A 17,649-nucleotide genomic window follows, 5' to 3' on the forward strand; every position below is an offset into this window, starting at 1 on the left:
TTCTGATCCATATTCACTTTGTTCAAGCAGTTAACAGAAGAAAACAAACTCTCTACATCCTGATTAAATGAAATGAACTTAGCTTTATGTGTGAAGCCTCAGCTCACAGGCTGCTGTGAGGCAGCTTGTTCTGCAGCCTGCAGGGATGAAAGTTTGCACCGCCACGTGGGGGCGCCACATCAATAGGTTACGACCAGGAGGGTTAAAAGATGGAGGGAAGAAAAGACCTGCTGCTGATTATAATGCATGTTCCCCCTGTGCTTTATAACAAGATGCCAGCAAGACACCCAACTTCACATGCATGAGCTGAACATGAAAGGCTGGACTCACCTGTATAAAGGCTGTATGTTAATGTGACTAACAGGCACACAAAAACCTTTAAATTGTCATTTTTGCAGAGTTTAGCCTGATTACTTCCTCTCCTTCAGTTAGTTCTAGTTTAAATCTATTTACATACATTAAAGTGAGTAACTTTTGCTGAACATTGACCACAAAAAGTGAGATAAACGTCACAATATATTTTGTTCAGCCTATTTAGCGACTATAAGCCCTTTTCAACGGGAAAGACAATAACTGTGACATAAATGAGCCAGAGTTAGCTGGCAGGCTAACAGAAAGACTAAAATAAAAAGTGGCAAATGCTAAGTTTTGATGTTAAAATGTAGTTTAACCTCAGTACAAGTAGAAAAGAGTCAGCAAACTGACTGCAAAAACACTTTCACAGTAATATCTGGTGTATAAACGCTGCTAATTTAGCTAATATTAGCCCCCAAATCAACTAGTTAGGCTATTTCCGCTACAGTTTATCCTCTAACTATGCATTAAAATGAGTAACTTTTACTGAACAGTGCCGTCATTGACCACAAACAATTTAAATATTACAAGATAATAATTTTGTTTACTTTGGTTTCATTTGCTTGACATTAAAGGCTAAGAAGGCTAAGTTGCAGGCTAGGCTAACGTTACCTGGCCAGGTAAAAAAAACACCCCACACAGGCTACTAAAGTAAAGGTGGGTCTCCCCTCGTGCACAATAACCTGATTAAGATAAAGCGTGCATGTTGTTTGACCACCACTGCTGAGACCGCCACACCTCGTGAACGCGCACGTTCGGATGTAATGAAGGGGGGGGGTTACGTGCGCGTATCTGAACCCGAGTCACAAAAGCAGCGAGTCGTCGGCTCGCGGGGCGCACAACTTCTGCCCCGACACCGACACGCGAGCTCCGGAGCAGCTGGACCGGGAGGGAGCGGAACCAGAGCCGAGCGTCTGACTCTCACGTGTCTGGATGAGAAGTTGAAAGAAGATTTAATTCAGGATTTTGGTCCAATTTGGCAACTTTTGGCTCGAGACGGCGCGGATGATGGGGAACTTTGGCTCCATTCGCTCAGTCAGTCAGTTACCCTCAATGAAGAGCCTCTAACCGGGACCGACTCACTCCTGAAGCCCCGCAAGGACGCAGGGAACCGCGAGCCCCCGCAGCGGCTCCACGCCGGGATGGTGCGCCTGCTGAACTGCCTGCTGCTCGGATATCTGACCTGGAATCTGCGGATATCGGACGCACAGGGGGAGTACTGCCACGGCTGGCTGGACTCTAATGGGAACTATCATGAGGGCTTCCAGTGTCCGGAGGACTTGGACACCATGGACGCCACCGTGTGCTGCGGCTCCTGCTCGCTGCGCTACTGCTGCGCGGCTGCGGACGCACGGCTGGACCAGGGCAGCTGCACCAACGACCGGGAGGTGGACAACACGGAGTTTGCAGCGCGTAAGTTGAGTTGTTTTTAAGCGTGTGTGTGCCTCCCTCAGGTGTCCACATTAACAAACAATATATATATAAATATACTGATACTAGTTCAGAGCTGAATAAAGCTGCATAAACAGCAGAAACACAGTGGATTTAACTCTTAAATGATCTGTGTTTAACTCCAGTGTCATTAATTGTCATCGTCTAATTTGTAGCCTGTTTAGTGTGATTGTGCAGGTCAGAGGTCAAAGAAAAGAGCAGGTTTCAGTGCCTTGCTCAAGGACAGTTCCCAACCAGCAAATTATGAGAAATGAAACCCCACATTTGATGCATCTACTCGAACTAAACACTAATAATTGTCTCCTGAAAGGACTTTTATACTTTTCAGCAGGACAAAATGCTAACGTGTGTTATAATGTTTAAAAAGTTGCAGGAAAAACCTGAATCTGACGCCGAAGTGTTGAAAACGACACTTTTATTAGAAGAATAAGATCTGAAAGTGTTTTTCCTTTTTATATTCAGTTAATTTAGGTGAATAATTGTTAATTTAAAAAGTATTTCCGGCGTTAATCAACCAAAGTGTCCAGTTTCCAGCTGCTGTGGCTTCAGTTGACCTCCGCTCACTCCAGACTTGTCAGCGAGAAAGAAAAACTAGAGGAAAGTTTTTAATGCTCTTAAAAGTGACTCTTTATTCGTCTTTAAGCAGAAATTAGTAGTAAAATGACTGAATCACAATGCAGGAATGTTTCACACAAGCAGGCGTCTTGTTCACCCAAATATAAAAACTCATTCAGCTCAACCGAAGTCTCCACAACATCCAAACATTTAACCCTGTTTGTCCCTTTAACTCTCCGGCTCTCATCAGTTTTCTTTCAATTTCCCCCGAGCTGATAAGCGAGGCCGCGGCGCTCTCGCTGAATGTGACTGTGTGCTTCGCAATTTCCTAATTTTTTTCCTCTTAAAATAAATAAACACCGGCTGATTTCCTCCCCGAAGTGCGAGTGGGCTCCATGGAGTGAAACCTGAGCTGTTTGTGTTTTCCCAGCAGGAATGTGTCCGTTCAGAAGTTTATACCACGAAGGATTTAAAAGAAACGACCCGATTAAATGTCGCTTAGTGTCGTCGTTAACAGCCGTACCAGCCAGGTTTAACCTTTAACCACATTCAGGATTCAGCAGCGCTACATGAACATGTAGTGACGTGTTTATTATGTGTTTATCAATAACTTTACTCGTAAGTAGGGCTGCAACTGACTAACAGCATTTATTTTCTCAATTAACTGATTAATTTGGTTTATAAAATGTCAATCAGTGTTTCAAAGCCCGACATGTTCACTGAGCTGTCAGTGAGGAGCAAAGAAACCAGAAAATATTCACATTTCAGAAGCTGGAAAAAAAGTGAAACACAGTTGTTGTTGTTGTTGTTGTTGACACATACTGTCGATTACATCTGCTTACAACACATTACACTGTGTTTAACTCATGTTTAGTGCTCGTAAAGGCTCAATAAAAGTGTTAAAGTCTTAATGTATTTCAGTTTTCAGCTGTTCAGTTTTATTTTTGTGTCTCGAGGGTCAAAGAAATGAAAACGAGTCTCTTTTATGTAACCTGTCCGTTTCATTCCCGTCCTGCCTGTGCCTCGTCTCCCCTCAGAGCCCGTCTACGTTCCCTTCCTGATGGTGGGAAGCATCTTCGTCGCCTTCGTCATCGTCGGCTCTCTGGTGGCCGTCTACTGCTGCACCTGCCTGCGGCCCAAGCAGCCGACCCAGCAGCCCATTCGCTTCTCCCTGCGCAGCTGCCAGGGCGAGACCATCCCCATGATCCTCACCACCGCCCCCCCGAGCCTCCGTGCCCCGTCGCGACAGTCCAGCACGGCCACCACCAGCTCCAGCTCGGCCGGAGGCGGCAGCTCCATGCGGAGGTTCTCCCTCGGAGGTCAGGGGCAGCAGCAGCAGCACGGCTGCCTGGTGTCCGCCACCATCTCCTCGTCGGCCTCCACCCCCACGCAGACCCCTCAGACTCTTCCTCCCCCTCCCCCTCCCCCCTATACCTCCCCACCTATGTCAGGAGGCATGCAACACCCCTCCACCCACACCCACACCCACACCCAGCTACAGCTCCACCAGCCCTCCATGGCCTCTCAGAGCGCCGGGTTCCTCCTGCCGCAGCAGTACTTCTTCCCCCTGCAGCCCGACGCCTTCACAGCGGCGAAGGGATTCGCCGACTTCGGACAGAGCTGACAGGGCTAAAAGAGAAGGATTACAAGGTTTTCAGAGCCCGTGAGGACAAATACACTGCAACACAGCTGGTGGTGTTTGGGTGGAGGGCCCGGGCCGGCTCAGTGGACACAGAGAGCGCGACAGGAGGACGAGGGATAAAGTACAACAAAGCTGCTGCGGTGGAGCGACGTGGCCTGAGGCGTTTCCCCCTCTGCATCACAGGACACATCAACAGAGGCAGGAACATCTGAACATTGTGCACTTTGTCTTACATTGTAAACGGACCTCACCGGGCTACATTTTATTTTTTATACATGCTGTTTTCTTGCCAATTTATCACACACCCAGAAATACTGTAGACGGCCCGACACTGTCACTCTGAGACGTGTTACATGAATAGAAATAGACGTTGGAAACCAGGGAAATATCTTGTTTTTTGACAATCGCAAGGACCTCTGAGAAAAGAGAAGGACCTGACACATAAAGGACATTTTATTCTGGAGGAACGTGGACTTTTATAAGATGTTGTACAGGCACTATAGCCAGAGCAGGGTTGTCATATTGATTCCCTCATTTACATCAAATAAAGAAGTTGTCTCTCAGTATCTTCTGTTCGCTGGTGAATGCAAAGAAAAAGTCTCTTAAGAACAAAAACAACACAAAGCGTGCGGATCTGAAAGAAGCCTCATCATCGCTCGAACAAAAAGGAAACCGGAGCGGTCGGGCCTGCACGGCAGCTCCCTACCTGTCGCTCATTCTTGCGCCAGACTTCACAGCAGGAATGCAGCGCTGAGATCAGTCATTGTCAGTGTTCAATGAGCATGGCATGGTCACAGTGTTAAAAACAACTCGCCCCAGAAATAGAGGTTTAGGTTGCAGCAACAGGTACGGCAGAATCTCAACAAAGGGCTGTTCTGTTCCCCACTTATCTGACTGCGAGGGAGACTTTGGCAATCAACGTCTCATGAAACCGTTCAGTCTGAAGATGTTCAGCGTCTGTTTTCACTCATTAAAATACAATTTCCACGTAATTTGACAGACTCCAGCGTTAACTTCTTGTTTGTACTCGCGGCTGTCGGTTCTCACATTCCTCCTTCTGCTTATAAAAGGGAAACACAAGTTGTGAACACATTTTTCACGGTATTTCCTAAATCTTTGGGATGGTTAAAAAACTTTAATGTCTCTGCCAGGAGTTGAAAAAAGTTTCCAGCTTCTCGTCCAAGTTATCTATGAAGGCAGGAGTCTTTATTATTACTGCCTCACGCTGAAGGCTTCTACTTTACTGTTACTTTATACTTCTTACAGCTCTCATTGTAGTAAGTAGCAGTAAGTCAGTGTGGAGGTGAGATCAGGAGCACATTAAAGGGATTATTCTAAAGACAACTTTTGCAAACAAACTCTTGTTGACCACGTAGTGATCTCCTCTATGCAATCATGTGCTTCACAAAGTGTTGAACCTCGCCCCATCCCTGCTTGTGAACGGCTGAGCCTTTCGAGGATGCTCCTTTCATACCCGGTCATGTCACTGTCACCTGTGGAGGTGTTGCACAACTTTTCTCGGCCTGTTCTCGTTCCTGTCACAACTTTTTTTTAGTATCGGGGTTGTTTGGTATTTAATCCAGCAGGTAAAGTTTGGTCACGTTTGGTTTCTGTCCCAACGAAACCTCCCTGAAAGAGGACAAGATGTCACAGCTTTGATACGGGTTATAAATAAATAGTGACCACAGGCCGCAGACAGAGCGTGTTAAATAAATGTGTTAAATGGAGCGATGAAGCACGCGAGAGTAATAACTTCTACATTCCCACACACGGTGCAGCTGCAGATCAAAACAGCCTGTTTATTGTGTGCAGATCACTTTTGAATACTGCAGTGATGGAACAAGAAGGATCAAACAGAAACAGACACATCAGTCGCTCTTTGCTTGAAATAATTATTGACTTCTTTGTAAAACCAGCAAGTTTATTTGGCTGCACTGAAAACAGAAACATCAGCTCCCCCCCGGCTGCGTTAAAGCTGCTCAACAAGTGTTTTTTAATTGATTTTAGCAGATCTGAAACTAACGATTACTTGTATCATTGATTATTTTCTCATAAAAGCAGAAAATCTTCACATCAGAACCACCGAAATTTGGGAACCTTTGCCTGATAGAGAATATGAAAATGCCGGATGTTTGTAGTGAAAATAATTAGAAATTTGTTTATGATATTTTATTTTTGGTGAGGTAGAAATGCTCTTTAAATAAGAAGGATCCCTAAATATTAATCATTGTTGTTAATCTCAGCTCGACGGCCGAGTTACACTTTTTGCAGAAAGTGTCAATTAAGGGAACTTCAGCCCACAATAAAGTTTTGGTTTCAGCTCGCTAAGGGAAACATTTTGGACACTCCTGAAATAGTTGTCAGTAGATCTTTGAGCAATTCATCAATTTTAACTGTATCTGGTAAAATTATATATATAAAAAAAGATTTGAAATGCAAAATAAGAATAAAAAACATTTCCCTAACTTGTTTAAGTAGGCGTAACCTGTTAAACAAGAAATTAAACTCAATCTGGACACTCATTTATCTGTTTGTGATCCCAGACAGTCCACACACGGAGGTCGATCACTACACATAAGGACTCTTCTGGTCTCATTTGTTTGTCCCTGCCTTTTCCTGTTTAGATTCTCACTGTCCTGTTCGTCCCCACAGGCAGTGATCACAAACCTGAAAGAAGAAGCGGTGACGCTCACGTTGTTTCCTCCATGATTGTAAAGTTTATTTCAGTAGTCCTTCATGGCAGTAAAAGACAACACTTATTAAGTTTGCAGTCCCAACATGCAGAACAATCATTGAACAAAATGACAGAAAAGAAACAAATATCGTAAAGAAAAAAGTTAAAGGTGCGTTTTTTTCTCTTTTGTGAAGTGATCAACACTCGAGGGAGAATCAAAGTAGTACAGTTAAACATCTCAGAGAACACTTTGTGTTAATCCATTCATGCAGCCCACGACTTCCACGGACAACAACGTGTGTTTTTAATGTTTTCTGGAAAAAGAAAGCAACAGTCCAAGCCTTCCACAACGACGACATCCACATTCAGCAGTTTGGAGCTTTTTCGACGAGATGACGACCGAGTTTAACACTAAAGACCAGCAGGGAAAATTAATGATAATAAGCTGAGAAACACAAGAGCTTTCCTGTAAAGCAGAGCTACACTGCATGAAGAAACAAACGTGTTACTACAAGAGAAATCATATACTGATACCAGATAATACCAGATATCCACTACTGGACAGGTACATCGAGTGCTTTGTGCAACATCTCCTGTCGAAGCGAGCCGAGCGTCAGGACCTCTCACAGTCGAGGCCGCGAGTTTGACGCACACAGTCACACCACACGCTGACACGCACACGTTCCCGGACGGGCCATGCATCAGCACACAGCAGTACACCATAGCTATACCTGGAGTCGTGCAGACGGACAACTGGAGCAAGCGCCACCACACACACACACACACACACACACACACGCACACACACACTCATACACACACGATAAAAGAAACACACCAGGAGGACCGAGACACTCCCGGTCTCACGTAGAGGACACAGACATGCAATGCATACATAGACGTTATCCACAGTAGAGGTGACACACACATACACACACACACACACACATACAGCACATGCACATGCAGGCAATAAACCGACACACACGCTCACACACACCGTCAGAAATCTGATCTCCCATAGGGAGAAGAAAGCAATCACACGGACATTAAGTAGTCAATTATAAATAAATCAAGCTGTAACGATATTAATATTAATAATAACAAGACATTTAAGAAAGCTCCGTTTCCTCATTCGATCTATTCTAACCTGCCAGTTTATCAGAGGAAGAAAAACTAAAAGTTACAGACAGTTCATTACAAAGCCAGTCAATGCAAAATTCATACATCTCCAATATAAAAATACAAATCCACAAAATAACTATAGAGACAAAGTAGTTTTGATATTGTCGTGGAGTTTCTTCCTGGCTAATATTTCTCTCTCCCTTAAGCTAATGGCACTTATGTTAGAAGGATAAAATCTCCATTTTAAGGGAAACACTATCACCACTGTGACCTTCGACGAGACCGTCAGAGAGCCTCCCGTCCGCCTCCGCAGGAACAAATCCGACTTCATACATGTGCCACAAGGCACTCTGTAGTTTTCACATTGTACGAGTGCAATACTGTGGTGGGGAGACAGTGATTTTGTCTTCAGTAGGAGTGTGTGTGGAGCACTGGTCTAAGCTAGCTGGCTAAACTATTCTTGGCTGTCTTTTTCTTCTATGAGGGAAAAAAGGTCTACGTAGGCACCGTCGTGATTGAGACAGGAGTGATGTGTGGAATGCTATTATCTGTCATGAGCAATGCTTCTGCTGTAAAAACGGTGGAGACAGGACTAAGGTGGGTTGCAGGAGGCAACTTCTTAAAAACAGAAATAAAAAAAAAGGAAAAAAATAAATAAAACCAGGCACGATATCTACATACATTATAAATTAAACTAAAAAGAAATAAATGCATTTGAAAAGAAAAACAAAAGGATGAAGGCATGAGCAAATGTAAGGCTTTACACAATAGATGCTTTGTTAAGTGCAAAAAGAAAATTTAAATATTACATGTCTGCTCTGAAGTGGTCCGTTTAGTGCTGGAATACACTCAGGAGTGTGATTACATTTGGCTTAAAGGTTTCCGAATTCACGAGTACTTGGAAGATTGTATATACGACTGCTCTCTCGCAATCTTTGACGAGTTAAAACCCTCTAAAACTAATCCTCCTCCAGTGTTTTTAACTTCTATAATAACAGTGTTGTTTGATTTCGATTTAATGAATAGATTTTCGATAGAGAGGAGACGTTCGCTCCAACAAACTGAGCGAGAACAGTGAAGAACTTCAGACCACAGACTGCTAAGAAAGCACAGTGCTCATCATGTCTGCCGGACACACAACTACAGCTGATAGTGAACACGGTTTTGTTTTGTTCCTTGTTTTTTTTTTTTTCTTCTTCCCTTTTTCAAACACAACTCTCTCTCCTCTGTCCGTTTCATATTCACGTCCCAAAAAAATCCCGTCAGTGCTGGAGGCACACGCTCGCGCCTCGTCTTCTCCCCGTTAAGCTTCAAATGTCGCCATCAGAAACGGCTGCTGTGGCTCCGATCGGCCCGGCGGCTCACCACTCGTTGGTCCTCTGTTTGGTGGTGTCGTACGCTCTGATGACCTCAGACTGAGACACGACTCCGTTCTCGTCTTGAGAGAAGGCGTAGCCATCTGAAAGAGGATCGAAGCGGTTAAAACTACGTCCCTGTAGAGATCAGTGACACATGTAACAAAAACTTCTTATAACGTATAAAAAAAACACACTGAAACAACTGAATTAAAAGTTAACAAGACATAAACACTTGAAGCAATAGTTCAACATTTTGAGACACGTGTTAATTTGCTGTCTAGTCAAGAGTTAGAAGAGAATATCGGCATATCAGCTTAGCTTAGCATAAAGTCTATAAAACAAGGGAAATCTAAGCCCCCAGACCCGCAAGATTAAATTATTTTATTCCTTTTCAAGTTAGTGCACGCTCGATGGGCCCGCCAACACGCAAGATCCAGGTAATTTCATACTTTGGAAGTCGAGCTTTATTGGCTTCATGCATCACAGAACAGCTTTCACAGGAACGATCGGGGCGTCATCTTCACTGCTGTGTCTAGATTTTAAATGTTAGATCCACGGGGAGAGCAGCGAGCTCGCCTCTATCTGATGTTTACAAAATCTGTCTACCAGCAAGTCTAAAGCTCCCCGATTAACAAATCCCAATTCAATCTAGTGTGTAACAATACATGTGTTACAGGGGATTATATGCAAGTATTTCCTGGTCGGGAGTGAGAGTCAGAAGAGGCTTTATGTTTCCAGTCTTTATGCTAAGCTGAGTGGTGGTGAGCTGGAGATTTGTCCTTCTCATGTATTTACAAATATTTTCTCTGATAGAGAATTATTAAAAAATAAAGAAGGTAATTTACCAACACACTGCACGACAAAATGTAGTTTTAACCCTTTCTTTCTTTCTTTCTTTCTTTCTTTCTTTCTTTCTTTCTGATGTTTTTAGCTGCACACAGAAGTTTTTATTTTCTGATGTAGTGTATCACTAATGCTAACACATGACTGGTTTGGTTGCAGTTTCATATTTAACGCACAGACATGAGAGGGGTGCCGATCCTCTTCCTCTCAGCTATAGAGTGAATCAGCATGTTTCCCAAAATGTCAAACTATTCCTCTAAAATAAATAACATGATGACAACAAGACATTAAAATGAGTTTTAAAAAAAGCTCCCCCAAAAGTTTCCTCTGTAGTCTAAAAGCAGCTCTGTGATCTACCACCTAAACTCTCCTACAGCGTTGCCTTTCTGACCTTTGACCCCTGACTCACCTTCAGGTGTCAAATGACTCGGTCAGTACCTGGAGGCCAGCGGGGAAGTTCAAAGGACCCCGCTGAGACGAGTGCATTGTGGGGGAATAACAGCGCACAACATTTAATCATTTCACTGGTATCTCACTCTACAGAGCTCAACTCAGGACACACGAGCACACAGGGGAAGGACAGGAAGTCCACGACGAGCAAAGGAAAGGAGAGAGGCGTCTATCTATCGGGAGGCTACAGGAGGAGGAGGGGTCTGGAGCTTTAAACTAGGGTGAGGTTTGAATAATGAAAATTAAAAAAAGGTATCACACAACAACGATCTCATCCCCACCTATGAGACAAACAAAAAAACAAACTGATCAGACAAAAGACACAACAGAAGAGAGAAAATCAACAGAAAACAGAAACACAAACTCATGCGTAGAGAATCATTGGAAAGGTTTTGACTCCACTTCCAATGTGACACCTGAGTGTTGCCCGTGATATGAACGCTACACTTCTCTCGATACCACTACACACTACACACCAGTAGAAAATAAGTCTTAGCCCCATTCCAACACGACTGATTTCCTCTGGGGGAGGTGGGATTTCAATATCACCTCTGCCGGTCAGTTATTATAATCTGGTGTGGAGCGTACATGTCTGCGATCTTTCACCCCACACCCGGTAATAATTACAGCTCCCATTACCAAATAAAATACAAGTCCAGTCAAGAATTATACCACTAGGAGTGTATCTCTGAACATACTGTTGCTATGAGTTGCTTCTGACAACTGCTGAAGCAGAGAAGGGTTGTGTGAAGCTGATCACGCGTTAACACCAGTCTGCTGATGCAACGAGGCAGAAAGTCACATAAACATGATGTTTTTTGAACACTAAAGCTTGTAAACCCAAAATAAAACGATGAACCTGAAAATGAGCATAAAATGCCTCCTTTAAAAAATAATGTCTCATACTGGCAAATATAGGACAACGTGTACGCCGGTCTGTGATAGGCCAATATCAGCTAACTGATATATCGGTCAGACTCTATTTATAATTAAATCACAGCTGATTGATTAGTGGTAAAATAATCCTAACATGGTGAAGCAGCTGCTGTATTTTGCCAGCAGCTAAAATGACTTTTATTATGAAGGAGGAGGGAAAGTTTTTCATTACTAACCTCCAACTGTAACATTAATCCTGTCTGATGGGGCCTCACATACATTTGTGTTTGATATTGTGTCATTCTTAGCAAATAGAAAAGTATCAATACATTGGAAAATCAACACAATTGTGATTTAAATCAGGAGAAATGTAATAAACAAGATTAAGATTCAGACACATACTTCACTGACAGCTGTTTTTTTTTAAAAAAGCGGTGAGAGTCGATATCTGAGCTGCATGTATTCACCGTGAATATCATTCATTTCATAGTTCGTATAAGCAGTTTGTGGGGTAGATATAATACATGCAGTGTAGGTTAAGACACGGGAAACTGATGTGTGTTTCCTGCATTCGGTCAACGCAGAGTGTTTATGAAGAGACGTCTGTTACTGCAGCCCCTCGCTAACAAACGGTGAGATACTCTGGAGGCTGCAGAGATACCGGACGTGTCAGAGGAGGAATAATGACACCCGATGTGTTCAGGGAACAGACTTTGAAGCAGTTAAATCTAACGTGGCTAAACTGAAGTCTTTGGGGGTAATGACGACTCCCTCTTGAGGCACGTTTAGTCAGAAAGGAAGCGAGAAAGAAACCAAAGAGGAAGAAAATATTGTGTAACTTACGGAGCAGGTTCTGCTGCATGGAGTCAGAGCGGTACAGACTGACTGTGCTCTTCTTGAAGACGTTCTTCAGGAGCTGGGCCCTCTCCGTCAAACTACATACACACACACAGGAACAGAAACAGGCAGTGTGTTAGCGGCATGCTGAGCACCACAGGCACATTTAATGACCCATACATCAACCCTGTCCATCCAACTCCAGAGTGGACGGACCTGCCAACTGCTGCTACCTGCTGGTACAAACACCATGCAGGGAGACAAAACTCCTGAGACGCAGGGGGAAGAACAAAGTGTGTGTCTGTGTGTGTGTGTGTGTGTGTGTGTGTGTGTGTGTGTGTGTGTGTGAGGGAAATATTTGAAACAGCAGGTTGGCCAGAAGGCATTCAAGTAAAGCCAACAAACGTGTGTATGGAGGTGAGTGCTCTATGGATGTCTTTATGTGCGTACGTGAGTCTTCCAATGTACAAATACACAAAATCCTCCATTCACCCGTGTGTTTGTGTCTCTGCATTCTCTACATGTTTGTTTCAGCACGGGTGTGTGTGTGTGTGTGTGTGTGTGTGTGTGTGTGACAGAGAGAGAAAGAGATTGTGTGTGTGTGTGTGTGTGTGTCTGTGTGTGTGTGTGTGTGTGAGAGAGAGAGAAAGAGATTGTGTGTGTGTGTGTGAGAGAGAAAGAGAGTGTGTGTGTGTGTGTGTGTGTGTGTGTGTGTGTGTGTGTGTGTGTGTGTGTGTGTCTGTGTGTGTGTCTGTGTGTGTGTGTGTGTGTGTGTGTGTGTGTGCAGCCTGCTGGGTCCGGGACAGTGGCCAGGCAGGGGGATCACTTTCAGCCAGCAGGAGATCTCACACTGATCTGCTCCATGTTGATGAGTGCTGCAGGCCTCAGGCCCCAGAGAGCAGAGCAGAGCACAGCTTCAGCAGCTAAGACCTTTTTATAATATACGGCTTTAATATCGGAGGGCTGCTGCTCTAAAATGAGACGTTCACGATTTGGGAGAGAGAGAAACACAAGGGTGGACATCGACTCTTATGACATGATTACTGACATTACAGTCAAACTCCTGCAATTTAGCAGCAATTTGAAGATTTTCTTCCGTCCGCATGGGGATGAGTGTTGGCAGGAGAAACGCGAGTATCTGCGAAATTTTGCCGGATTTGGGACGTTATAGATGATTCATCCCCCAATTTGATCCAAAAGAATAATGGCCCAGGTATCAACTCTGTACAATTTTCCCATTTTGTGGTGCCATTCATAACCCTGTCGCTCTCTCTCTGGATATCTTTGGTGTCGACTGATCAGAACCACTGTTTATGGCAGGATTTATTAGAGTTTCTGAAGGACTATTGGGGAAAAAACTTTATAGACAAACATTTATTTCTACTCTACTGGCAAAAACAAATGATGAGGCGTCGCAATAAAACTAAACTACAGACGAGACAATAAACAACGAGGTGTTTAAAGGGAGTTCGGGTGAAGCTACGTGGACCTACAGCACGTATCCATTCAGTTTGGGTTTAATTACCTTTACATTAGGGATCCATGTTTGTTTTGTCCATTTTATTAAGTGCCTGGTTGGATATATCAAAGCTTTCAGAAACGTTTCCTCGTCATAGTTACAAGTCAGAAACAGTTCCCACATGTTAATGAAGGCAGCCTGAGTGTCCGTGGAAGAGAAGATTATCGCTGTAGTTTCTCGGACTTGACTTCTAGGACAAAACTGTTGTATTGTAACTACATTAGTCTCTTTATTTCACCTTAAAGGTTCATTTCAACTACTTTTTTCCTGAACACAGTTTGTTTTTGGTCCACTTAGAGACAAAACAGGTCAATAAATGTAAAAATGTAAATCTGAATTCACAGAACAAAGACACAAGTGGTGATGAAGTGGTGTGTAACTGTACCTCTTTCCATGCACCACTGCTCCTGGGTCTTTGGACAAAGCCTCGAGTTCCTGCACCTCATCCACCAGAGTCTTGAAACACACCCTCTTCACCCTGTAAATTAAAGAAAAGATGCTTTAATATGATGAAGCCCACCCACTGATTCAAAGCGCTTTGAGTACATCAGGAAATAAAACTTCTAGCTTTGCAAAATTGCTCCTGACTCCTTGAGTCTACAGCGGGCTGATGTCAACCAGACCTGGGGCAGAAACAAACATTTCCTGTGGAGCAAAAGCTAAACTTTCTCAGAAGTATGTGCTAAAACTCAGGAATTTGTTCAGGAGATATGAGAGATTCTGGAGGAATTTCCGGCATCGGATGTGTATAGGAGTGATGATGAGCGAGGAGAGCGCGGGGAAGACTCACACTTTGTAGGCCACGTCAAAGACCAGCGAGGTGATTGGGATGAAGACCAGGCCCATCCAGAAGACCCCCGAACTGAACATCATGGCCGCCTGTCACACACACACACACACACACAGATACACTTATTCTCCGGTCACAGTAGACAATGCAGAGTTTAACAACTGATCAGATAAAAAGAAGAGCTCTTGAAAAGAACAAACACCTGATAAAGAGGAGCCATTATCATCCTCTGAAGTGCCACATAATAAAAAACATCCATGACAAAGGCAGCCCAAAACAAACAGTCATATTGTGGAAATAAAGAGGAGATGGCTCCAAATAACTTGCTCAAAGTGGGTTAATCCTCCGTGACTAAATGATACCATGTTTGTGTTTGGATGTCCTCAGACTCTCGGCCCTTCAGGCCAGAGGAAGCACCTGTGAAGTATGTAGACAGTGGTATCTGTTTCACAGGAAAACAGCTCGACTGTTTGCTGCGTCGAGAGCTGCTGTCAGTACATCACAGGAGACGCAGGATGTGATCTGAGGCGCTTGCATTGATTCATTCAAAGCAACACTCAAAGTGAAGAGGGTGTCGATGATGCAGAGGAGCTGTAATTATCAGAGTTCGATACCTCGGAGTTACACTTTTAGTGATTAATGTTTGTAGAGAATATCCACAGAGAAAGAATAATTATTTAGGCTTAATTCCAAAACTATAATTCAGTGTTTTGTTTGTGGCTGCAGTGAAAAACATTTCTGAACACTGTAGCTTTTCCAAAAACAAACATTTGAAACATTTATAACCAATTGGCAAAACTCGACCCTTTAAACAAGGATTGTAGAATACCTTGTTTTGTCCAAAACCCAAAGATATTCAGTTAACTGTCAGAGAGGACCAGAACACCAGGACACATTTAAGAAGCTGAATTCAGAGAATTTGGACATTTTTCTTCATAACAATAAATCCAAATAGTTGGAGATAAATAGTTTAATCAATGAATCTCTATATTGTCCAATCCTATCCTTTATTGTGAAAATTAATCTTTCAAATGCAAATTAATGGTAAGAATAAAAATCTGAAATCACTCTGTAATCACTATATTAGGTCGGCGTTTGACTGTCAAAGCGGCACCTCGGCCCAAAAATACCTCAAACTGAAGCTACTCTTGATAAAAGTGTTCATCATGTGAACATCATGTGTTCGTCAAGCTGACTAAAAGTTCACAGAGGAGATTTTCTTTGCTGTCACATAACCCCTCTGAGTTATGCCTGAACAGAAATATAAACAGTGGGCTGATGTTTTATTTTTAAACGCAGCGAGTAACAAACGATCACAGCGAGTTCATGAGCAAATACATCTGCAAATAAGACAGCTGTGATCCTCACTGAGGCTCATTTATCTCTGTGGAAGAAAAACAGTCTTGGATGAGATCCAACTCAGATCCAAAACGAGTCAGGCGGAGAAAACAGCTTCTCCTGCGCAACCGTTTGTCATTTGTTGGAAAAATACGATTCATTAGTAGCCGACTCGCCTGTGATGATTTAAATTAAAAGTCACAGAACGGTGGCTGAGTCGGGAGGTTGTTTGGGGTCCAGAGCGTAGGAGAGACGGTGGATCATCTCGGTGGGAGCGAAACCTTTCAGCTTTCTGCGCGAGGACGATGTTTGCTTTGGCCCGCTGCACTGAAACTATCTGTCATTACGTGTCAAAGTGCAAAACTCGCGCTCCTTGTATTGTAATGTGCCACTTGTTTAAACTGCAGGGGCCCCTCGACAGTGTCCTTCCTGTAATGTGACACAGGCAGGGCCCTTAGGATGCACAGACACACACACACGCACACACACACACACACACACACACAGATCAGTGTCAAAACTATCAAAGCGCTCAGGTTTGCTCAAATTAGCTAATCTGTTCGCCATTACCTGCAAATTGACTTTGATGTCTGACAAAACACTGGGGCAAGAGGAAATCCCAAATGACAGGAAATCAAAAATGTCTTTTTCCTACAGTTTGAGATGGACACGGATGAATGGAGCTTTTCTGTGTCGCCCAGAGGCTGAAAATGTATGAGATGAGGGAAAATTGCAGCGAAGCACGGGATATTTTCATGTCAATTTTTTAAATTATGCGGCCCGGGTGGAAACATTTACTGTTTTTTTTTCCTTGTTGCAAGTCAGTTTAATTATTTTCGTTTTCATCCAGTGTATCACGCATTTTAATGGGGGCGTTTTAGCTGTCTTGAGAGTCTTCTGAAAATAAACCAGGGGCGTATTCTCAGCATATTAAATCAAAGTCGATAAAGCTTGAAAAATAAACCATCGTAGTCTTTCACAAGTTCAATCTATGGACTATATTTATACGTCGTCATACATAACTCTGAGCCACAAATGATGTATTTACTGGACCGATACTTCACGTCTCAAGTTTATCATAAAGTTCTGTGATACTGGTCAGAACAGTTAGTAAAATAACTCATAATAACATAAGACAACTGTGAAAACCGTAAGACAGGAAGAAAGTAAAACTAGACTGAAATGAACAGCATTAATTCAATATAGTTTTTCAATTTGACGTCAAACTTTCACAATCCAAACAAATCTGACCAGCTACAATCAACAAATGTTTGTCTTCAGGCATCTGGACAGGCTCCGAGACGACGACCGGGGCCAGCAGTGTCGGTGGATGCTAGCGACGTCTCATACCAGGGGACCCCTGGGAGCTGGACGGGGTGAGAGAGGTCCAGGGGAGCGGGGCTGTATTTTTAGGACAAACTAATAAACTTGTCTGGCTGGACAGACAGTAGTGTCCGCTGGCATGGAGGGGTGTGTTTTCACAGGCCAACGACCCCCATCATGGCCACACACACTCAGACACACAGACTAGACGCAAGGCTAGACAGACAGAAGCATGTGCACGCACAAAAAGTTCCTTGTATATATTCGCTGTAAGAAGTTCGGTTCTTAGTGTTTCTATTCTTTACCAAATGGTGAAGTGAGAATTTGTGGATGGTGAGGTGGTCAAGAAGTTATACAGCGTCTGATGCAGAGTTATAGCTGTGTCGTCTAGTCTATTTCCACACGAGCTGCTTCCATCTAACTGTCAAGCAAATTTGAAGAGAACTTTTGAAAAGTCTCCATCGACTGGTTTGAGGCGAATAAAACTACGTTATGCAAAGAATAGTTTCATTA

The 17,649-nt window shown here is 43.4% G+C and overlaps 2 protein-coding genes across 3 annotated transcripts in view; one reads left to right on the plus strand and one right to left on the minus strand.

Moving 5' to 3' along the window:
- Positions 1–1,217: 1,217 nt before the first annotated feature.
- Positions 1,218–4,493, plus strand: shisa3 (shisa family member 3). The gene is made up of 2 exons (XM_073487489.1): positions 1,218–1,767; positions 3,399–4,493. The coding sequence occupies exons 1-2, from the start codon at positions 1,497–1,499 to the stop codon at positions 3,983–3,985; spliced, it is 858 nt and encodes a 285-aa protein (XP_073343590.1). The 5' UTR covers positions 1,218–1,496; the 3' UTR covers positions 3,986–4,493.
- A 2,213-nt stretch (positions 4,494–6,706) lies between these two features.
- atp8a1 (ATPase phospholipid transporting 8A1) overlaps positions 6,707–17,649 on the minus strand; it is a 122,502-nt gene continuing 111,559 nt past the window's right edge. For both annotated transcript variants that reach the window (XM_073486878.1, XM_073486877.1), the window contains 4 exons: positions 14,476–14,564; positions 14,071–14,163; positions 12,173–12,264; positions 6,707–9,261 (listed from right to left, as the gene is read on the minus strand). In XM_073486878.1, coding sequence (XP_073342979.1) covers positions 9,164–9,261; positions 12,173–12,264; positions 14,071–14,163; positions 14,476–14,564 — 372 coding nt within the window. In that variant the 3' untranslated portion in view covers positions 6,707–9,163. The remainder of the gene's footprint in view (positions 9,262–12,172; positions 12,265–14,070; positions 14,164–14,475; positions 14,565–17,649) is intronic.

Source organism: Pagrus major, chromosome 18, assembly GCF_040436345.1.
Source record: "Pagrus major chromosome 18, Pma_NU_1.0".
NCBI lineage: Eukaryota > Metazoa > Chordata > Actinopteri > Spariformes > Sparidae > Pagrus > Pagrus major.

Coding starts and splice junctions, on each gene's coding strand:
- shisa3 (XM_073487489.1), top strand. CDS start 1,497: ATGGTGCGCCTGCTGAACTGCCTGCTGCTCGGATATCTGACCTGGAAT. Junction 1,768..3,398: donor CAACACGGAGTTTGCAGCGC/GTAAGTTGAGTT, acceptor GTCTCCCCTCAG/AGCCCGTCTACGTTCCCTTC.